Here is a 24,613-nt window from a genome sequence, read left to right on the forward strand (position 1 = left end):
GAATTAGAATTCATGGACTGTGAATTATCTCTGCCCTACAGGAAAGGGCCTATCTTTTTTTATTGGATAACAAATGCTTAGACAGTTAATAAACTGACCAAATGGTGGAAAAACATAAAGTAGATTGGATCTGCAAGCTTTGGGATACTCACTCTGAGTCAGAAGTCAAATTTTAAGAGAGTGGCCAATTTCTTACCTTTTTAAAAAACATATTGGGTAAGCAGTATTCATTCTTATATTTTAATCTGTTACTGTGCTTTTTGGTGAGGGGAAGTACTGCTCATTTTTCTTCCCTTTCTTCTTTGTATTTTAAAGGTGGAATTCAGGGAACAGGAGCAGAAGAAATTCCAACATTTATCATTTTGTGATTTTTTAAAAATCTTTTTCCTCAGGTGACAGTTAACAAATGCATTCTTTAAAAGTTACTGTTCTTTTTTCAGAGTGGTATGTTAAAATTATAAGTTTGTTATGTCAGACATAGTTATGGTTCATGTTTTCTTTTTCTTATATATTGCATGATTGGAATTATGGGAATCTTAGATAAACATTGTGTTGGGAATGATAGCAGTTTACGATAGCAATGATACAGTTTAGATTTAATTTAAAGAATTTCTGCTTTTGATTTTTTTATTAGTGCAAAGCAGCTGGTCCGAGGAGAACCCAATGTTTCGTATATCTGTTCTCGGTACTATAGGGCACCAGAGTTGATCTTTGGAGCCACTGATTATACCTCTAGTATAGGTAAGTAATGGACCTGAATATAATGGCTTGTAATTATTTATTACATCTTGTTTTTAGTAATTTAGTATTACTAATCTGTTCTTAAATATAAATATGCCTTGAAATATATTTCTTCTTAAAGATTGATATGCAAAAATGTATAGAATTTAAGATATATTTACTATTCTACTTTTTCGTTTCTTGTATTATAAGCTACTCCTTTGTGATTGTGTGATTTCTTTAGGATTACAGTTATTTTTAACTTAAAATTTTAAATAAATTAGAAGTATACCTTTTCTTCACTAAAAACAAAAAATTCCCCTGAAATATTCCCTTCTGAGCTTGATCGCCAGTTGGAGAATTTGCATCAATTAAGTTTATGATTAAAGTGGTGGGATGACCATATTACTGACACTCTTGCTGTGCTGTCTCAGTTGGTTATTTAAGTCTGCTCAAAAGGAACTATCTGATTTTTTCATTAGTAGTTTGGATAAACCCACCAATTCTGTAGAATTTGTCACAAAAGATCTTTAATGATAGAAGGACTTGAACAGAGACAGTTTGCTTCATTCTTCATTGACCTCCTCGTCTACCTCATTTTAGCCCACTAGAAGTAGTGCACATACAGCAGAGTATGATCAGTTGGACACGAATAGGAAGCTAAGAAAGGAGCAACCTTAGGGTGGCATGCAGGTGGAGGTCAACTTTATTTTATTGTTATATAGTGCTTCTGAAGAGAATCCCTTAGTCCAAAAGCATACAAATACCAAACAAACAAAAAATAAATGCGGTTTGCCTCTTTTATTTATTTATTTTTAATTAATTTATTTTATTTTTGGCTGCATTAGGTCTTCATTGCTGCATGCGGGCTTTCTTTAGTTGGAGCGAGTGGGGGCTACTCTTCGTTGCAGTGCATATGCTTCTCATTGCGGTGGCTTCTCTTGTTATGGAGCATGGGCTTGGCACACAGGCTTCAGCAGTTGCGGCACGTGGACCCAGTAGTTGTGGCTCGTGGGCTCTAGAGCACAGTCTCAGTAGTTGTGGTGCACAGGCTTAGTTGCTCCGCGGCATGTGGGATCTTCCTGGCCCAGGGTTCGAACCCATGTCCCCTGCATTGACAGGCAGTTTCTTAACCACTGCGCCTCCAGGGAAGTCCTGGTTTGCTTCTTTTAAAAAAGTCATGATCATATTATCTGACATATTAAGGCATGTTTAACATAAACCTTTAACCCTCTTAAGAGTATATTACTTCTATAAATGTCCATGTGCTTAGCAGTTCTTTGGGAATACTTCTCACAAAAAAAGGGCCAGTGTAATCTGTTTCCTCTACTAGGAATCAATTTTCTGGATATTATGAGTACCTGCTTTCCAGTAGCCTCCTTTGCATGACTAAAACGAGATTCTGACGTTCAGGCGTAGGACTCACCATAGGCCACTGATTCAGCTGGGACCTTTTGAACCCTAACAAGCCTAGATTTGGCTTTCCCTTTTAGATTTAGGATACTTGCTTCTTAAGACTCTGGAAGATTTATAAATAAACAAAGATAAATATATTTAAAAGTGTTCTAATACAAATATATTTTGGAAATATTTTTAACAATGGTATTAAAAGTGAAAGAGTAGCTGGACAAAATCAACTTGAATTTCTTAAATGAATTTTCTGTCATTATTTTTCCAAGCCAGTAAAATGTAGTCATTGGAGCAGGGAGTTCCAATTCCTCTTTTTTTTTTTTAATTTAATTTTTATTTTATATTGGAATATAGTTGACTTAACAATGTTGTGTTAGTTTCCAATTCCTCTTGTTAGTGCATCTTACCACATCAGACTGATTAAATTATTTGTTGTCCCCATGCCATTCACCGTTCTTCTCCTTCCCTACTGGTAGATGGAAAGCCCAGCAATGATTTATGTTCATCTCCCTAAAACACTTGTTTGATGATTCATACAAAACCCAGGAATCCAGAAACTGAAAATTAGCTTTTTCTTGCAGGAAGTCTTAGGTAGTGGGCTCTAAATAGAGTGCCCATATTATTTATCTTTTCATTTGGTAATACTTTTAAGAGAGAAAGGGGATGCTCTTCATAATTATCCCAGGACAGTCATCTAGACCAGGACTATCATGGGTAAGCCAGGATGTACGCTTTATTTTTTTTAATTTATTTATAAATTATTAAAATTTATTAGTTAAATTATTTTTTAAAGTTTTCTCTCAAGATTGAGGTTTCTGCTTTGACTTAAAAATAAATTATATTTTGTAATTTGTAAAATAAAATGTATTCTTCTATCTTTGCATTTTAAAATATTCATATATTTAAGCACATTTTTCTGTCAGTCATATTACAAGACAAAAGTTAACCATTTAATGTATTAAAATTTTTTTCTCAGAAATTTCCATTGGCTTACAACCCTGTATATAGCAGATTAAACCCTTGCTTTCTGCTACTCTGTATAAGTACCTGCCAATGTGAAGAGATTGTATCACTTTGACTTATTTTTAAGTATAATAAGTAAATAATCATGTGCTGTGTTTTCATTCTATAATCCCTATGTTGGTTGTTGTAGACTTGAACATCTGGTATTTGATAATTAAATAGATATTACCCTTTATTAGAATATTCTTATTGTCCTGTTTCCTGTTTAGTAAGTTTAACAGAATTTTAAAATGCATTAAGGATAGTTTGATGACTTTTTCCCCTATGTTTTGGATTATACAGTCTTTTCCTTGTGATATTTCTCTGACCAAAGTAAAATTAGAAAATGTATACAGTTTAATGCAACTTAAGCTACAGAGTATTAATAAGCTTTTGTTTTCTTTTCTCTTCAGATGTATGGTCTGCAGGCTGTGTGTTGGCTGAGCTGTTGCTAGGACAACCAATATTTCCAGGGGACAGTGGTGTGGATCAATTGGTAGAAATAATCAAGGTGAGAAGATTGGATCAGAATTTTTGAACTGGAAGGAATCTTATTGCTGTTCTCTAAGAATCCATATCTCTCACACACTCATGAAAAACTGAGGAAATGGAGAATGTGATCTAAGATCACATAGCAAGTTCAGCTGTGGAAGAAGTATAAGAACCCAGCTTTTGCTTTCTAATTGAGTTATTCTTTTGTTATGTGATACTAGAAAAGCTATTTTGGCCATCTGATGCAAGAAAGGGATATATCTGTTATTTAAAGTACTTAAAAGCAATAGATCACTAAAATATATATAAACTGAATAAAAACCCAAGCTATGTCTATTTTTGCTCACCATGTGCTCTCTGCTCATAACACTCTGCTGAGCACATAGGAGATGCTTGTATTTAGTCAATATTTAAATGTTTATAAAATGAAAAGTGAGTATGTATGACTAGACCACTTGATAGAAGCAGAATTTTTACTTACAATTTAAGGAAGTTTTTACTTATAAATTTACTTATAATTTTATTTATTAGGTCTGTCAACACCTTTATTAATGACATCAGATCCAAAGTATTATTATTTTGGAATTCATACTGTCTCTTTAGAACAGCAGCACTGACATTTTAAAGTTTTTAATATCTGAGATCTTAAAAGTTCTCACCCCCCCTTTAGTAATATCTAGTGTCTCTGTATTTAGACCACTAGATTGGTTGATTCTAAGGTTACAGTTTGTCCAAAGCAACACCACCTACTGTCTATTAGGCTTTATTCTTAATTTCCCAAATGTTTCACAGCAGTGGAAAATTGAAAATCTCCTTAGAGGTTATGTAGTCCAGTTCTCCATCCAATGAAAGAACCTTCTTAGTTACATTCCTGAAAGATGATTTTTCAGTGTTTTCTTTTTTTTTTTTTTTTTTTTTTCTTTTTGCGGTATGCGGGCCTCTCACTGTTGTGGCCTCTCCCGTTGCGGAGCACAGGCTCCGGACGCGCAGGCCCAGCGGCCATGGCTCACGGGCCCAGCCGCTCCGCGGCATATGGGATCCTCCCAGACCGGGGCACGAACCCGTATCCCCTGCATCGGCAGGCGGACTCTCAACCACTGCGCCACCAGGGAGGCCCCTTTCAGTGTTTTCTTGAATACTTCCAGCATCAGATCGCTACTTTGGAATGCAGCCTGTTTTGTATCTGGACAGCTTGAATTTAGTTTTTATTGTGCTGAGCCTCAGCAGTTTTTTTATTTATTTGTTTGTTTGTTTAAAAAAATTTTGTATTTTATATTGGGGTATAGTTGATTAACAATGTTGTGTTAGTTTCAAGTGTACAGCAACGTGATTCAGTTTTACATATACATTATCTATTTTTCTAAATCTTTTCCCATTTAGGTTATTACAGAGTATTGAGCAGGGTTACCTGTGCTATTCAGTAGGTCCTTGTTGGTTCTCAGTAGCTTTTTCTAGTTATACACAGGACGGTGATTAAGTTATTTTAAAATCCTTGTACTTCATTTATAAGAATATGTTTCTTTTGATAAAATGATTTTGCTAAGTATCAGTGTGTACAAGTGTGGTTGAAAACACCTATGTGTGATCAAGAATCTTCCTTACTATCTATATAATTTCTTATGATTTGCACTTGAGATAACTGGTATTTTGCTGTCTTTTTTTTAGTAACCATCTTTTAGTTTCAAATTGAAGCTTTAAACTTACTTAAACAGATCTACTTCATTCCTGATTCCCACACTACACTCAGATCTAAGTTCAGATAGTTTGATTTCCTTGTTTCCTAAAAGCCTATGTATTCTTCATTATTATTCAAATTAGTATTCTAATACAGGAGTTGGCAAACTTTCTATAAAGGGCTAGATAAAACATTTTAGGCTTCGTGGGCTAAAATGAAACTTAGGGATGTCTAAGATATATTGGATTGGGCAAAAAGTTTGTTCAGTTACTGAACACGTTGTTCAGTAAAGTTCTTTGTGCAAATGAAAAATGTGTCTTTTATTTGTACTTAAAACCGAACGAACTTTATGGCCAACTCAATATAACAAAAAAATTTCCACAAATTTTTCATTGATGAAATTCAAGTCTACTAATTAGAGGAATGGGTTTCTTTTGAGGGGGCTATAACATTCCTCTTAATTGGGGTTCAAAGTCAGTGTTTCGTATCATCAAATTGATTGCAAATGTTTATCTGTAAAATCAATTCTTAGTTCCTGGGCCCTTCCTACATAAACAGAGATTGGGCCATAGTTTGCTGACCCTTAGTCAGTACAACCATTCAGCATTTCTTCTGTCCCCAGGCTTTCAGTTGATGTACTTGAGTTTACCATACTACAATTCTCCTGGCGTATTGACATTCTATTTGTCATATATGTTTAGCTTATTAGAACTGCGTCATTTCTCTACTGATTATAGTTTAGAACTGTGTGATGGTTTATTCTTTGTCATTAATTTTAATGAATTCATACAGGACACAAATGAAATTGCTTAGGAAACGAAACTGAATATCTGTGATAAATCCTATATCTCATATCTTACAAACCTTTAAGTCCAGAGCTTATTTCACCACTTTTTGTCAGTCCTTGTAATTCAGTTTTCTACTAATATTGGTCTGTGCTTATTTAATTTTAGTAGAAACTGTCAATTTGTTATTGATGGTTTAAGACTTCATTTTTATTTAGGGCTTATTTGTTGCAAGTTTGTCCATGATTAATTTGTTGTAGTAGGCCATCTCTAAAACAAAACACTCTTTTCATTTATATGTTATCTTGTCATCTTGCATTTATACATAGTCATCACCTACTGAAGTTCCAAGATCACTTTCTATAGATGTTTTGAAGATGATATAATGGAGTTAACATCCCAGGGCAGTTTGGGATATCAAGCTTCTCAGTCCCTTTTACAGTTTTAAGCAATACTACCCAGGATAAATAATATATTAGTATTAGTTTACCACCCATTTGGTGACCTAAAGTTATACATTACACTAAGGTTAATTAATAGACATTGTATTGGGGGGGTGTGTATGTGTGTATAGTATAGCTCTAAATCTTATTGCATGGAGGTTAATAAACTTTGTAGGGATTTTGTGTGTTTAAGTTAGCTCTAAGTCTTGTTGACCCTGTCTGTACTTTACATATTGAATATCTGTGATGTTTCATTGAAATAAGAACTCTTAAACTAATTCTGATATAACTGTTCCAGTTTTCCTGATCTAAGTTGTATGTCAGAAAAGAGTTGTATAGGTTAGCTTTCAAAGTTGAATGTATTAAGACATTTTATATTTTAAGCAAATATTGTCATTTCTGCTAATCAGGACAGAATAGATTTCAGTTTTCCGTGAAAAGTGGTCTCACGGTTGCCCAACTCAAGTCTCAGCTTTTTTGAGATGTTAGTCATGCACCCTTAGTCCTTTCGGTAACTAGGGAATCTATGTTACTGTTCCTTTCTGCTCTTTCCATTTTCTCTCTTGAAAGCCTCATGGGTATTCCTCTGGAGTAACTGGAGGTAGCTGACGCAGCCCCCCGCACCCCTGCCCCCAGTACAATAGGTACTCTTCTCTCTGATTTTGAGTTATGCAAAAAGTGAACAATCGTACAGCAAACTTCATAAATTATAAATGGTAGAATTACCTAATTATTTTAGAAACTTTCTGAGCAGGGACTTTCTTTTATTGTTGTGTTTTAATATCCAAGGACACCAAAATAGTTTTCAGTAAGCATTTAAATTGAATTAATCTACTAGATGATTGTTCATCCATGAATTTGGAATTACCTGGGAATTAATAAGAAAAGTTAGTGTGATTGTTGTTGTTTATTAAATTTTATTGGCTTGGACGTCCATGCCAATAATTTACAGAATGAGTAACACAGAGTATTATTTAAACTGAGCTAACTTAGCTTAACCTTAACCTCCCTACTTATCCTCAAATAAGGCTTTTAAAAAATATTTAGAATAAAATTAAAATACATCTTCAGAGTAAGTTAAAAGTATAAGGCAAAATGGAATTGAAAGTCATGAGAAATCATTTTTAAGCATGAAAAACACTTAGCTTTCTGAAGTTGATTTCATACATAGGATTATCAGATCAGAATCTCATTATGCCAGTTAATCTCTGAGTATCAAAAAGTGCTTGGATTGTCAAAGCATTTGTAAACAGAGAGATTCTGTTTGGGACTTCTCAGATAATAAGATTTTTTTTCTTAAATTCTTCCTTAACGTACTAGTTAAAATACCCTCAAAAAATATTTGATGTGGTTTCAGATACCTGGATAAAAACAAAACATTTTGGGAGAACATCTGTCAGGAATTTCACAAACCATAGGTTCAGTGATATAACATTGTCCTTTGGCACCTCTGCCATAAGTCATAGCAGTGGGGTTAAAGAGTCTTTTGAAGACTTGGAAAAGGTAGTATTTTTTAATATGATTACTTTTTTATAATTATATATGCTATAATTTTATATGCTTAATGCAGAAAATATACCCAGACACAAATGCAAAGAAAAGAACAAAAGTAATCACTTTCTGTTCTGGTACATCATGAAGAATAACTTCTGTGAATATTTTTATACACTTTTCTATGCATATGTGTGTTAAAACAAAAGTGCCATCTGTTTTGTAGACTTTTTTTTTTTTTACTAAATAAATGTATTTCTCATGTGAAGAAGTGTATGTTGACTAAGTGATTTTTTTAATGACTGCATAGATTCTATTGTAGATTCTATTCTGCATTACATAATTGATTCTGAAAAGAATAATATAAAGTGATAAACTATTGCTTTTGAAAAGAAATTCCATATTTAGCTCCTCAAAGATTTGATCATTAACTTCCTTATATAAATGACAGATGTCCCCAAAATTCCCCAGATGGATTGAAGTTGAAGCAGTCTAGCAAATTCTGGACCTGGGAATGCTGTAGGTCTTTTCCCCCTCCAAATTTTAAAATGTAAATTTCAAGTAAGGAAAGGCAGGCTTCAGTCCAGAGTTGAATTTTTGGATTAAAATGTCACAGAACTTAATATTTGAAAGAAACCAACCATTTTGTAGAATTTCAAGTTTTAAATGTATTAATGTTCCTAGAGATATACTTTGATTTATTCCATAAACATTTACTTATGCTTTGTAATAATTTGACCATTTCTTTCTAAAGGAAGAGTTTTAAAGGCAGAAGTAGTTAGAGTCCACCTCTAGATGATAGAATTTCTCTATAGCTTTCATAACTGTAGTAACTAGCCTTTTAAATTTGGATATATCTCTTGTAGAAAAACATGACATTAAACATGTAGATCTTTTTTTTTTAATTTTTTATTTTTAAAGTTGATTTACAACATTGTGTTAATTTCTGGTGTACGGCAAAGTGATTCAGGTATACATATTTATGCATATTCTTTCATGTTCTTTTCCATTATAGTTATTACAGGATATTGAATATAGTTCCCTGTGCTATACAGTAGGACCTTGTTTATCTATTTTATATATAGTAGTTCGTATCTGCTAATCCCAGACTCCTAATTTATCCCTCCCCCATTGGTAACCTTACCCCTTTGGTAACCATAAGTTTGTTTTCTGTGTCGGTGAGTCTGTTTCTGTTCGTAAAGTTCATTTGTGTCATATTTTAGATTTCACATATAAGTGATATCATATGGTATTTGTCTTTATCTTTTTGACTTACTTCACTTAGTACGATAATCTCTAGGTCCATCCATGTTGCTGCAAATGGCACTATTTCATTCCTTTTATGGCTGAGTAGTATTCTGTTTTGTACGTGTGTATATACGTACACCATATCTTCCACATCTTTTTTATCCATTCTTCTGTTGATTCCATGTCTTGGCTGTTGTAAATAGTGCTGATATGAACATTGGGGTGCAAAACATACTTAAATAATTTGTTATAAGGCAATTAAAATTACATAATTTCCCTTTAAAAACAACTTTACTAAGCTATTGGTTTAATTTTCTCTTAGCAATAATTATTCAATTTAGATATTTACACAGGTAAGAACTTTACACAGGTAAGAACTAGTAAAATCTTATCTCTAGCAGAAATTTTAGAAATTTGAAAGTAAAAAACAGATCGAAATAATCTTTTGATTATATTATTATAGCTAAGTAAGTGGACTTCATTTCTTGTGATGCCTATCAATAGAAAAAGATTTAGCAGTGGAGAGTGGGATTAAGGAGAGAGAGGGAAAAAAGAGGATTTTCACTTTTTACTGTTCTGTGATGTTGATTTTTTTTTTAAACAATCAGCTTTTTGAAATCCCAGAAACTATGAAAAAAATTGATGTCTTCAGTTGTTTTGTGCCAGAATCTTTTGTTAGGAAACAAATAAAAACATTTACATAGAGTTAAAAGAGAGCTGCATTTTATTACAAATGTCTGTCTAAATCATTGTTTTCCTGGTCTTCTAGTTTGACTGATGGCTCTTTACAGTATAATTTATAGACAAATAGATCAGTGATTATCTGGCCCCTCAGAAGTCTACATTTTCAAATATTGGTAAAATACTGCTAATTATAAAAGCTACCACTCAATGAGAACTTCCTCTGCACCAGGCACTGGGCTAAGCACTTCACATATATTACCATATTTAATCCTTACCTTAATCCTAGAAAGATCATAATGACAAAGATGAGTACCACCACTACTGTTATCTGGGAGGGGTTGGGTGGTAGGGAAATCCTGTCTGATTCATCTTTAGCTAAATTGTTGTCCTCTATTCATGGTATTTTGTAGCTCTGGGGAAAATAATATGATACTTAATGTCAACTTGTTGTCTCGAACCCATTAATTTAGTATTTTAAAAGTGTGACCACAAAATAAAGGAAACAGCCCTTAAATCTTATTGTAATGAATATACAAAATCAGTTTGTGATGTCTTTGGACTAGATTTAGTTGTGCTTCATCTAAAGCAATCAAGGTTGTAATAGTGGATTCCTTGCTTTCAAGTACGGCTCAGTGTCATTTTCATCATCTTTGTTTAGCAAATAGTTTAGCTTTCAGTTATCTCCGTATTATGAGTTGTTTAGCACCTGTGTGTGCACTCTCTCCTGGCTTAACATTTTCACCATTAAACAGTCTTTCAGACAGAGGTCTCAGATATTAACTAAATCAGAATTTAATAAGTATAAAATACTTTTTTTCCTAAGTTTTTTGACAGATCCCTGACGTATCTTTGCTAGCATGCATTTGGAGCTTAATCATATGTTACCTGGTGATATTTCTTGTGCTGTCGTATTATAGAGCTCTTGTGTTGTTAACAGACTGCAGGGACAGCATATTAAACTTAGTTCTCTCTCCTTTTTCCACTCTCCGGAACAAGTAAGCACATCCCATTACACATTGTGGTACAGATTTTTACTTGTAATATATCAATATAGTATGCAGTATATTAAAAAAATTTATTGCTTTTTTCCTTGTATTATTTGTTTAAATTTTTCTATGTTTATTACTGACTAGAGCAGCAACTTTTAGTAGCTTTTGGATCATGGACCTCTTTGAAAATCTGTTCATAGCAATGGACTCTCCCCCAGAAAAATGCAGTCATGCCAGAGTTTTGCATATGATATCAGGTGAACTTTGGACTTTCTGAAGCTCATCCAGAATCCCTAGCTTAAATATCCCTATACTAGTACAAGGAACTATGGTTACAATTTATAGTAACCGCCTGCAGTATAAATATTATGTACATAATGTCAACGTTTTAAAAATAAGTGAGTGAGGGCTTCCCTGGTGGCTCAGTGGTTGAGAGTCCGCCTGCCGATGCAGGGGACACGGGTTCATGCCCCTGTCCGGGAAGATCCCACATGCCGCGGAGCGGCTGGGCCCGTGAGCCATGGCCGCTGAGCCTGTGCGTCCAGAGCCTCTGCTCCACAACGGGAGAGGCCACAACAGTGAGAGGCCCGCGTACCGCAAAAATAAATAAATAAATAAATAATGAAACAAAATAAAATAAAAATAAAAATAAGTGAATGAGTAAATGAGTATTAGAATAATCATTTTAATGTAAAACTCCTCAACTACATCTTTACATTAATATGTTGTACATAGACCAGAAGAAACATCAAGTTTTAAGTAACTACTATGAAATTTTACTGACTCTACAGTAATACTAATACTTGGTTAAATCTCTGTGCACTTATATGTAAGTGTGCCCAGGCACAGAGAAGTCGTTTTCTGGCAATGTGGTCTAGTTTAGCTTTTGACTTGAGAATAATGACATCCATTTGAAATCTCTAATTTCCCCAAAACAAGCAGTATAAAATGATTTACTAAGTTACCAGGATATGTTTTATTTATTCAAAGAAACTTTTTTCACACAGACCTAAGTTTCATGACATTGTGACCTCAAAACTGTTGTACTGATAGTTATATTTTAACAACCCGACTCAGAAGACCATGCACAGAATTACTCTTTGTGGGATATAATACACTTCATGTATCAACTGCAGATTCTTCCGCATGGTTGCATTTTGAGTTCTTTGGTGTGTTTGCTTAATTTCAGGGTCCAATATAAAGAAACACTGGAATCTTGTAAAGGGGCATTTATTTTGTTAAAAGCATACTGATTGATATTTCATATTCATAAAACATAATTTTTATTTTATTGATACATATATAATAGAAGGAAAACATGAAGAAAATCTTGGCTTATGGTGCTATGAAGAACTATAGTGTTAGTGATTCTCAAAAGAAGCAATAGCTGGGTGATGTGTGTATAAAATGTTTACGTGTCTCAAAGCGGAGTGTGATTTTTAAAAGTTTGGGAAATGCAGTGAGTTTGTTTTTTTTTTTTTAAACCCAAGAGATTCTAATCCCACCCCTAGCCCCTTTTCTGTTTTGTACTCCTACCTTGAGCATACCACTATGGCTGAGATCCACCTAGAAAAAAAAAGGCCTTTGACTCCTGTGAATATGTATTAACCAAGAATGACTTTTTTACTTTATGTTGAATAATTTGCATAATCAAAACAGTAATTACCTTTTTCGGGGGGAAGGAGGGTACTTGTTGCCAAATATAAAATTTTATTCAGGAAGAAAAAATGAGAGTAAAAACAATCTTTAAAAAAAAGTGTAAAGTCATACTTCCCATTTTTGAAACATACAGCTGCAGCAGTCAAGACAGTGCATATACAATGGAATATTATAGCCACAAGAAAGAAGGAAATCCTGCCATTTGTGACAACATGGATGGACCTTAGGGCATTGTGCTAAATGAAATAAGCCAGAGAGAGAAAGACAACTACTGCATGGCATTCCATGTATGTAGAATCTAAAAAGAAAAGAAAAAAGTCGTCATAGAAACAGAGAGTAGGAAAGTGGTTACCAGGGGCTTAGGGAGGTGGAGGAAATGAGGAGAGGTTGGTAAAAGAGGACAGACTTTATAAGATGAATAAGGTCTGAGGATCTGATGTAAAACATGGTGGCTATAGTTGATAACACTATTAAATGTTCTCACCAAAAGAAGGAAGGAGGAGGGAAGGAAGGGAAGAAAGTGTGAGGTGATGAATATGTTAATTAACTAGGTGGTGGAAATCCTTTATATGTATATAAAATCACCACTGTGTGCATTTTATATGTCTTACAATTTTATTTGTCAGTTCAACCTCAAGAAAAGGTTGGGGGAAGTATAGTACTGACATGAGTGTAGGCATGTAGATCAATGGAGTAGAATTGAGAGCCTAGAAATAAACCTTTACATTTATGGTCCATTGACCTTTGACAAGGGCAGTTCAACAGGGAAACAATAGTCTTTTTAACAAATGATATTTGGGCAACTGGCTCTCCATATGCAAAAGAATGAAGTTGGACACCTACCTCTTACACCGTATACAAAAATTAACTCAAAATGGATAGACCTAAACATAAGAGCCAAGACTATAAAACTCTTAGAAAGAAACATGGGTGTAAATCTTTGTGACCTTCAATTAGGCAGTGACTTTTCAGATATGGCACAAAAAGCACAAGTGACAGTAGAAAAAAACAGATACATTGAACTTCATCAGAATTTAAAAATTTGTGTCTCAAAGGACACCATCCAAAAAATTAAAAGACAGCACACAGAATGGGAGAAAATATTTGCAAATCATATATATGATAAAGGACTTGTATCCAGAATAAGGAACTCTTACAACCCAATGATAAAAAACAGCCCAATAGAAAAATGGGTAAAGGATCCGAATAACATTTCTCGAAAGAAGATGTACAAATGACCGGTAGGCACACATACACAAAAAAGATGCTCAACATTGTTAGTCATTAGAGAAATGCAAAATCAATACCATAGTGAATACTACATCACATTCATCAGGATGGCTAAAATAAAGACAGACAATAACTAGTATTGGTAAGGATGTGGAGAAATTGAAATCTTCATACATTGCTGGAGGGATTGTAAAATGGTGTGAACAAAAAATGGTTTGACACTTCCTCAAAATACTAAACAGAGAGTTACCATATGACCCGGCAATTCCATTCATAGGAATGAATTGAAAACATTTATCCACACAAAAACTTGCACATAAATGTTCATAGCAACATTATTTATAGCCAAAAAGTAGAAATTTTCAAATATCCATCAGTTGATGAATGGATAAAGAAAATGTCAGACACAAAAGACTACATGTTAATGTGATTCCATTTATGTGAAATGTCCAGAATAAGCAGATCTGTAGAGACAGAAAGTAGATTAGTGGTTGCCAGGAATTGGGGAGAGTGGAAATGGGAGTGACTGCTCATGGGTGCAGGGTTTCATTTTGGGGTGATGAACATGTTCTAAAATTAGATAGCAGTTGATGGCTGTACACCTCTGGATATACTAAAAAAAAATCAGTTCTATACTTTAAAGGGGTGAATTTCATAATATATGAAGTATATCTGAAAGATTTTTGTTTTGAAGACAAGAGTGACGGCATCTACCTACAGAACTTTTGATCAGGTCGCGTTGCTGTTTCCACCATATTTTAAGAAAGGCAATAAACTCTGACCATAGTTTTGCAAAGGACTCAGATCAAGTTAAGTGACAGGTGGCACAGGATTAAATGGAATACAGCATGGACACACAAAGGGACCCTCCTGTACTAGTTTATCCCCTCTAGGCTGAGAAAATACTTAAGCCAAATTGTTTAGTTGTGTTCAAATAACATGATAACTTGATGCTCTTTTCTTCACTGATGTTCCTAATGGGATTTTAAGATTTGTATTGCTGCACTTTTTTGCCGGGGAAGTGGTGGTGGCAGGGTGGGGGTGGGTTCCTTGCCTTTTGGAAATCAGTGGAGAACCCTGAGAAGGAAACATTGCATACACCACCAAAAAAAAAAAAAAAAAATTCTTATACCAAAATTTCACTCATATATTGTAAGAAAGAGGTAGATAGAAACTGGATAAAATCTGTGTGTGTTGAGAGTTAAGTATTTTGGCTACCTACATCTAGTGGATTTAAAAAAGGAAAGCCTGTTAATTGTAGGAATATACCAGAGGACATAGCATTTTATATCAATCCTGTGGAAGTGAAAATGTGTAGAAATGATTCCAGTGTCAATAGAGTACTAATATTTTGAAGTAGAATAGCTCAGTGACATCTTTTCTAGTTTTCTAATTAGAGAAATTTGTCACATTTATGATATAGGCAACCAACTTGACAGTTATGCAATTTGAATAAACATTTCTTTTATGCAGAAAGGAAATAAAGATGTTTAATCATTCAGCCATGTCACATATAATCTCTTTTGCTTCTTTGTTACAGTTTTTATCTGCTTATTTAAAAAGCTTTGATTGAATTCATTATGTATAGCCTGGGTCATGTATCCTTTTAGTCTTTCAGGGTACATACCACATTAACAACATGTTGATTTAGTGAACTATCTGGGCTAGAACATCGAGGGTCTTTGCCCTCAAGGAGTTCAGAGACTCACTGAGGGGAGGAAGGGAACAAATGAGGGCAATAAAGTAAGGCAGGTATGATCCCAGAAGTCTGAGCAGAGTACAAAGGCAGGAGCATCCTATTTGGAGGTAAATCCTATCTGGCAAGACTTCATAGAAGAAGTAACTCTTGAGCTGACTCTTGAAACATGGAAAGATATTCACCATTTAGTGAAAGGACGGGAATGGAGGACATACGTGCTAATTTGGACAAGGATGCTTAGTGAAGTCAGGTCTATTGTGTGTTGCTTTATGGTTTGAGCCTAAGGTTCTGAATGGTGGGGATAGAATATGAGTTTATCAGGAGAGAGAAGGCTGGAGCTGTGGGCAGCGGCCAGAACACATTAGTATGTAAGCAGCTGGAAGCCACTGTAGGATTTTAAGCAAAGGAGTAACAGATTTCTAATAGAATTTCTTTTATTTCACGTTTGCTTTAAAGGCTGCACATACAGCTCTATTGCTAAAGTTTGGCGACCTCTGGTGTTGAGCCATTAAAACGCAAAGCTGTGAAAGAAATGTATTTCAGAGCTTTTGTCAGATGATTCTTGGCTGTGTTTTATTTCTTTGAAGACATAAATCATAATTCCTGCCTTGATATTTATTGGTGTTAGCTAAATTTGCAACTAAATGAATGAAAAAAATGTTAAAACAAGCATGATGGGACCGGGTACAAATGAAATGATTGATTTAATCATAGGGATGAACAGCATCCCCAAAGGGTTGTAACAGGCTAATCTCTGGTACTTTGAGTCTTTCCGCCACCTACTCCACATAATGTTCTAGGATAATGGACTTAAAAAATGCTTTTTTGCAATGAATGGAAAGATCTTATTCTAATAACAGATAACTCAGAGTACACACTTCCCAATGGTGTGATAATTTTGAACATCCACCCCTTTTATTGTGTGAGAGATATACTTACAGAAAAGTGCATAAAACATTACGTGTAGTTTTGTTTCCTTTAAGTTGTGGGAGACTCAGTTTTTAGGAAATCCAGGAATAATAATTATTTTTTAAGTGTACCCTTAGTCTAAAAGTTTTGGAAAAAAACTACTTTTCCACCTCTTAATATTTGAGGGAATCCTAAGACTTGTTTTGTGTCTGAAGTGATAAAGTCCACGTCAAACACTTTTTTCTTAATCTATAAAATAAAAAAGTTTAAGTATATGATTTCAGTTTCCAAATACAAATCAGCTGAAATAAATCAGGTAGAAATACACTCTGAGCCTAATAGAAACTTAACATAAAACTTAAAGATATACTCAGAAGTAGAAATGGGATAGTTGATTTATTTAAATGTTTTACGTTTGTGGTATTGATTGCAGATGGCGATGCATTCAGAATCTTGCTCTTCCTAATCTGTCACTTGTTTACCTTTTAGCCTTTAATGTTGCCATCCATCCATTTTCTAATCCTTATTTTCTGTTAGCACTCAGCTGTTACAGTTATCCAGATCATGCTGTTCTCCACTTGGTACCTAGAGCGCATAGAATGTGCATCTGACTTGCTTGCTTCCTAGATTCCTTAAGTAAAATTAGCTCTTGCCTCTCCTTTCAGGATCCTTTCCTGAATCTTTTCCTTACTCCAATGCATTGTTAGCACTTTCACCTTACACATTATCTGTGCTTATTTTGTTGTACTGGTCTTGGCTATTTGAACTTGAAGTCTCTCTGCCCTAGAGCTCCTTGAGCATAGGAACTTTGTTGAGTGAGTGACTTAAGGAGGCTGAAAAAAATTTTTAAATGCCTCTCAATTATGTCTAACCTTTGCATTCTTACATTCCTTTGCATCTTAACTCATACCTTTGCTGTCTTAAAGACTAAACATACTGTATATAGAATAATTCTGATTTTAGGGTTTGACAGACTCTGATAACTTTTAATGCTAGCCTTAAGATAGCAACAGAAGAAGGATAAACATATGGTTGTATTTAGGGTAGTAACATCATCACAAATTACATAATGGTCTGTTTTTTTACTTTTTAAATTAATTTCATAGAGATGTTAATTTACATAAAATAAAACGTAGCAACTTTAAGTGTACAGTTTAATGAATTTTGACAAACATATAACCACTATCCTGGTCAAGGTTTAGAACATTTACATCACCCCAAAAAATGGGGTGACCAAATGTTCCAATTTGCCCAGGACTGAGGGATTTGTCAAGATAGTTCCAGGTAAACTGGGACAGTTGATCACCCTGTTTGTATACCTTTGCCGTCTCCCATCTTCTGTTTCAGGTTACCATAGGTCTGCTTTCTGTCACTGATGATTAGTTTTTCCTATTCCAGAATTTCATATGAATGGAATCATATAGTATATATATATTTTTATATCTGGCTTCTTTAGCTCAACATCATGTTTTTGAGACTCATCCATCTTTTTATTTTTATTACCTATTTATTCTGTTCTATGTGTAGTTGTATTCTATGCATATACCACAATTTGTTTATCCATTCACTTGTGGATGGGCATTTGACTTGTTTTTTTGTTTTGGCTATTATGAGTAAAGTTTCTGTGTTTGTTTACAAATATTTTTGCAGACATGTGTTTACATTTCTCTTCAATAAAGAGCTAGGACTGAAATTGCTGGTCATATGATAAGTGTATGTAAACTTTGTAAGAAATCATCAAACTGTTTTCCAAAGCAGTTTCACTATTTTTCACTCCCACCAGCAGTGTATGAGAGTTCCAGCGGTTTACATTCTTACCAACATAACAGTATTCATAATAATTTTAAGTTTAGTCTTAAAATTGCTTTTATCATTAGGAAATGTCCCTCTTTGTTTTTGTTTAATTTCCTTGTCCTGAAGTCTACAATTTTCTGATATTAATGTAATGAGCACTCCATCCTTCTTATGATTAGTGTTTGCTTGGTATACCTTTTTGCATCCTTTTACTTTTAATCTATGTGTCTTTATATTTAAAGTTCATTTCTTACAGACAGTATATACTTAGGTCTTCTTTTTTAAATTGTCTGATAATTTCTGCCTTTAATTGGAGCGTTTAGACCATTTACATTCAATGCAATTATTAATATGCTTGGGTTTAAGTATTCCACCTTAATATTTGTTTTCTTTTTATTGTTCCTTTCTCTCTCTTCTTCTCTTTTACTGCTACCTTGTGGCTTATAATGAGTGTTTTTTATTTTCCCTATTGACTTTTTAAGCTATATCACCATGTTGCATTTTTTTTAGAGTTTGTTCTAAGATTGAAAATAGGCATCCTACTCTGTCACAGACTACAAATAATAATTTAACACTTTGCATATAAAGTAAGAACCTTACAACAAAGTATTTCCATTTTCCCTTCCTGTCCTGCGTGCTCTTGTTGTCAGACATTTTCTACTTCTACAATACTTTATTATTTTGCTTTAAACAGTTTTCTTCTAAGCAATTAAAAGCAAATGGGAAATGTCATACATATAGCCCATATTTACCAGTTTTGGTGGTCTTTATTCCTTTGTATAGAGAGGAATGTCCATTTGGAATCCTTTTCTTTCTTCTTGAAGTATTTTCTTTTAGTGAAAATCTCCTGGTGACAAACTCTCTTAGCTTTTGTTTGCCTAATAATGTCTTTTGAAGGATATTTTCACCGGATATAGAATTTCTTGGTTTCCAGTTTCTTTTTTCTTTTTTTAGAAAGGTCTCTGTTTTCTTCTGGCTTGCATTGTTTCTGCTGAGTCAGCTGTCATTCTTATTGTTGGCTGTATAAAATGTGTCCCTTTGTTTTGGGAAAGATTTTCCCTTTATCGGTGGCTTTTATTAGTTGATTGTGACTTGTTATGTTATTTTCTGTATTTATACTGCCTAGGTTTCACTGAGATTTTCATCAAATTTGAAAAAATGTTGGCCACTATTTCTTCAAATAGTTTTTCTGCATCTTTCCCCCCATTACCCTACTCAGACTCCAAACACACGTACATATGTTTTTCTAGCCATTTTACCTCCATGCTTCAGCTTTGGTAGTTTCTTTTTTTTTTTTTTTTTTTTTTTTTTTTTGCGGTACATGGGCCTCTCACTGTTGTGGCCTCTCCTGCTGAGGAACATAGGCTCTGGACGCGCAGGCTCAGCGGCCATGGCTCACGGGCCCAGCCACTCCACGGCATGTGGAATTCCCCCGGACCGGGGCACGAACCCGTGTCCCCTGCATTGGCAGGCGGACTCTCAACCACTGCGCCACCAGGGAAGCCTGGTAGTTTCTATTTTTTGTTTTTCTCTTGTTTTTTAAAGTTCACTGATTGTCTTCTGTGGTGTTAGACCTCCAGGGAGGTTTTCATTTCACGTGTCATACTTTTCAACTGTACAATTACTGTGTGTTTTTTTTTAAGTCCTCCATGTGTCTCCTCATTATAATAGCTGTCTTATAGTCCTTATTTGTCAATTCTGTCATCTCTGTCATTTTTGGATCTGTACCTGTTGACCAGTTTTTTCCCCGCTCTTCTTTTTGGATCATATTTACCTTTTTCTTTAAAGAGTATTTTGTCAGTTAGTTTTCTAGTTATTTACTCTAGAGAGCAATTCTAGTATCAGTTACTTAATAAGGACTAGAAGGAGAAGTCCATGATAATTTTTTTTTTAAATAATGCAAGCCTTTGCATGACATTCCACATTTATTGAACTACTGATGCCAGGTTATGCAGAATTGTACTATGTTATATAAGGCTTTTAGTTTACATTAGACCACCTTAAAGTAGTTATGGCTCCCTGCTAGGTATGCACAATACTTATACCCAAAGCAATTCCATAACAATGGTTTCTGTAACTTAGGCCTTGAGATTTAAAATTCTAAGCAATAGAATTACTTATAATGTGCACATCCATGGGACTTGCCCATCATTTAACATTCCAATCTAAATTCTACATGTGTGAAACATCACTTACATACAAGGTACTAAACTTATATGTTTGGTATTGCAGATATGCTCAAGCATGAGTAAGCATGGGATTTACAGTGAAAATCTATAGCTAAAGGAGCCTGAAAGTGATTTATCAAAATTGCTCAATTATTAAAAGAATTTTTACAAAAATTTATAAAATAAGTTTGAGATTTGTTATACTTTTTGATCTTGTTTAGCCAAATAGATGCCTGTATTTCTTCATATTATTCTTCTGTTGCCTAAGATCTATAATCCATAAATTAACAGTTCAAGATATTCCTTTTATTAAATTGATATAGTTAGATTTTACCATGATATAGGTAGATTTTATTTAAATCATGGGGTTTTTTTAATTGTCAAGAAAAGTCCAACTTTTTTGTTTAACTTTTAACTATAGCCTTGTGATCTTATAAAATCTAAATATATTCCACATGGCTCCGAAGAATTCAGGTTTTATTTTATGGTATAACCAATGGAGTTTAAGAAAGTGATTTTTAAAAAATTATTATTACTTTTAAAATAACTTTATTTAATTTTGGCTGTGTTGGGTCTTTGTTTCTGCACGTGGACTTTCTCTAGTTGCGGCAAGCAGGGGCTACTCTTTGTTGCGATGGGAGTGCTTTTCATCTTGGTGGCTTCTCTTGTTGCGGAGCACGGGCTCTAGGCACGCGGACTTCAGTAGTTGTGGCTCGCGGGCTCTAGAGCGCAGGCTCAGTAGTTGTGACACATGGGCTTAGTTGCTCCACGGCATGTGGGATCTTCCCAGACCAGGGATCCAACCCATGTCTCCTGCATTGGTAGGCGGATTCTTAACCACTGTGCCACAGGGAAGTCCCTTTAAATTATTTTTTAGAAACCTTTTCTTGTTCCTGCCCTTAATATTAGGTAGACCATTTTAGGGAGTCAACTACACGTGCATTGAATCCCATATTTACCATTGGCATACTGTAACTCTGAGAAGTCTGTTTACCTCAGTGAACCTTAGGTTTCTCTTAAGTGTGAAATGGGGTAATAGAGTATCTGTAAAGTTTAAGCGAGAAAAGAAAATTAATATACCTAGCACAGAGCTCTTAATACTGGTTACTCAGTAAACATTTCTTCTTTTTGTTCTCCTGTTTCCCTCACTGATGTACCTTTTAAAAGGAGAACTTATGTATGCTGTCTTTACTTGCTCATTTCAGATGATTATAGTCTGCTTGCTCTTCTCACGACTGGCCTCACCAAGGTCAGAAAGGAAGTCTTCATGGCCAGCATCAGTGAACACCTTTTGGGCTTTGTTTTATCTGGGCTCGTTGTGTCAGATACCCACCTCTCAGTCCTTTAAATGTTCACTTTCCTTGTCCTCCATGGTATCATCGTCTGTAGGACCTGTTCCAATCTCTTAGGGTTCTGTCTCAACCTTTTAAAATTTCCCTTTTTCCATATATTTGTGTCTTTTGAGTCCCCATCTTTAGCACTCTCTTCTTCAACCTGCTTTGCCTCTTACTCTCACAACCACCTAGCGTCTGTGCATCAGGTACTACCAAAGCTGTTTTTCCATCCTCAAGCTCACTTCTAAATGATATACTTATATCCACCACTTGGTGGAGAACTCCTCCAGGTTCTTCTTGAATATCTTAAATACTGTTTTCTCTTCCAGCTCTATTCCTTCATGCTTAATAGCATCAACATTTTTCACAACTACCAACATTAAAAGCTGAAATTTTTTGTCCTTCAACCAAGTCAATAAACAGATTCTTTCATACCATCTCCTAAAATTGGTTTGCCACTGATGAGATTTAAATTTTTTTTTAAGATTTGTCTTTCTTATGTTTGTTTGTTTGTTTGTTTGTTTTTAAATATTTATTTATTTATTTGGCTGCACCAGGTCTTAGTTGCGGCACACAGGATCTTTAGTTGCGGCATGAGGGATCTAGTTCCCTGACCAGGGATTGAACCCTGCATTGGGAATGTGGAGTCTTAACCACTGGACCACCAGAGAAGTCCTGAGATTTAAATTATGTTTTAGCTCTGCTTCTGATTAGTTCTGACCTCTGAAAAGTTGTTTTCTGGACCTCTAGTTTTTCTCATCTCTAAAAATGTTTAGACTAGATTAGAGGTCAGCAACTAGGGCCCAGGGACCAAATTAAGTCTGCTGCCTATTTATTTATGGCTGCTTTGTGCTACAGTAGTAGAGCTGACTAGTGACAGAGGCTATATGGCCCACAAAGCCTAAGGTATTTACTCTCTGGCCCTTTAAAAAAAGTTCGCTAATCCCTGGACTAGTGGCTCTCCCATCTACTCTTCATCTCTGTTAGCCAGCCTGGGGAGAATGTGCTTTCAAGATTTAAAAGTGAGAAGAAAAAGAATAGAAAACTTATTATAGTAGTTGACTATTTGGCAAGAGAAATTAAACATAGAACAGACTGTGACATTGGAATTTCGCTTTCCCCATCTAATGGCCTTAGTGATTCAAGGTCATGTGGCAGTAACAAAGGAGTAGGGAGATCTCTATTGCCACTTTGTGGTAACATGCGAGTTTATTTGCTTAATTGCTTTTAAATAATAGATAATGAATATATCAATGATTCCATTTACTAGTTAGTAATTAAGTTTCTTAAAAGTCACAAATATCCACATTTTGAAGGTAAAGAACACAGTTAAACTGACCACTAATCAGAAGTATAATTAAGAATCTTTTTTATATCATAACTGTTCATCAAAGCAGATTATTTCCCATTGCGATAAAAGATTTTTTTCCACATCCATGCACCTGGTGTATATCGAAAGAGAAGTCTAGGTATGTAAAAAATGCTTAGATGAAAATGCCAGAAATATTGAACCTTAGTTAATTATATGTATGCTGACATGTACTAGTGTCTGCAACTGACTTTCAAATGCATCAAAAAATAAGGTGGATCGATATATGGATTGAGGGGTGGAAATGTGATGAGACAAATATAGTAAAATATTAATCATAGAATCGAGGTGGTATAGATGAGGGCATTTTCACTATTTAAGAAAAGGTGTAACTTTCTCATGTTTGAAATTTTTCATGTATAAAATTTTGGATAAATGTTTAGATCTAAGTGGCTGTTAGACACTAATCCCTGGACTAGTGGATTTAGGGAGAATATGAGAGTGACTATACATATGCACACATATAATATACCTTCTTGCTTTCACATAAAATAAATTATTAAAATTTGTATGTTAAGCAAACCTTTTGTACATGTCATAAGTTTCTCAGCTGTTTTAGTGTATATTTCACAGATTTTCTTCCCCTGGGAATATTCATAGGCTATAATAAAAAACATAAGAATTGAAACTTCAAGGAGCATCCTGCCTTTTAATTATACAGTGTGTAAATATGGGACAGTCAGCCAAATGGCTGATAAGTTCATGTGAGCTGTGTTCATACAATAAAAAAAATATATTTACTAATGGATAGCATACAACACTCATTTCTTTTGGCGTTCTTACCAGCTTGTAGGGAGTTAGGACCATGCCTTGTGTTAACAAAGTATTAAATAAATACAGGGAGACTGCAGAAAAAGTACTCACTGATTTGAGAGTGGGCATTTCTTAAGTGTCATTTTGTTTGTTGTGAAACGTATCATAATGCAAAAATATATTAAAATGTATTAAGTTTAAAGCATACTAATAAAGTGGATATCCATGTAAGTACCACTCATATTAAGAATTGGAATTAGAAGAACTACTTAATGCCCATCCCACTCACAGTCCCTCCTCTTACATCCTTTCTAGTAAGCTAAGTAATCTATCCTTGATTTTTCTAATGAATATTCCCATGCTTTTGATTTAGTTTTACTATGTAAACTAAAATATAGGTTAGTGTTACCTGTTTTTAAACTTTATATAAGGCAGTTATACTATATGTATTCATTATTGAAAACTCACCACTGCATGAGATTGATCCATGAGGTAGTGTAGCTCTAGTTCATTTATTTTCATTGCTAGTTAGTATATCATTGTATGACTATACCACAATTTAATTTAGTTATTCTACTTTTGGATTTTTGTTTTTGCCTGCAATATTATATTATTACAGATTACATATATATATTACAGACTACATATATGTATTACAGACTATATATATGTGTGTGTGTGTGTGTATATATATATATATATATATATATATAAAGAGATTCTCTAGGTTAGAGTATATGCCTTAAAATGGAATTAGTG

General features: G+C 34.4%; 1 protein-coding gene across 2 annotated transcripts in view; it reads left to right on the forward strand.

Annotated features, from left to right (window-relative positions):
- The window catches only part of GSK3B (glycogen synthase kinase 3 beta), a 199,592-nt gene that overhangs the window by 125,404 nt on the left and 49,575 nt on the right, over nt 1–24,613 (forward strand). For both annotated transcript variants that reach the window (XM_082624258.1, XM_082624257.1), the window contains exons 6-7: nt 635–741; nt 3,546–3,643. In XM_082624258.1, the coding sequence (XP_082480384.1) occupies nt 635–741; nt 3,546–3,643 (205 nt within the window). The remainder of the gene's footprint in view (nt 1–634; nt 742–3,545; nt 3,644–24,613) is intronic.

Source organism: Mesoplodon mirus (assembly GCF_964341445.2).
Source record: "Mesoplodon mirus genome assembly, chromosome: 6".
Lineage (NCBI taxonomy): Eukaryota > Metazoa > Chordata > Mammalia > Artiodactyla > Ziphiidae > Mesoplodon > Mesoplodon mirus.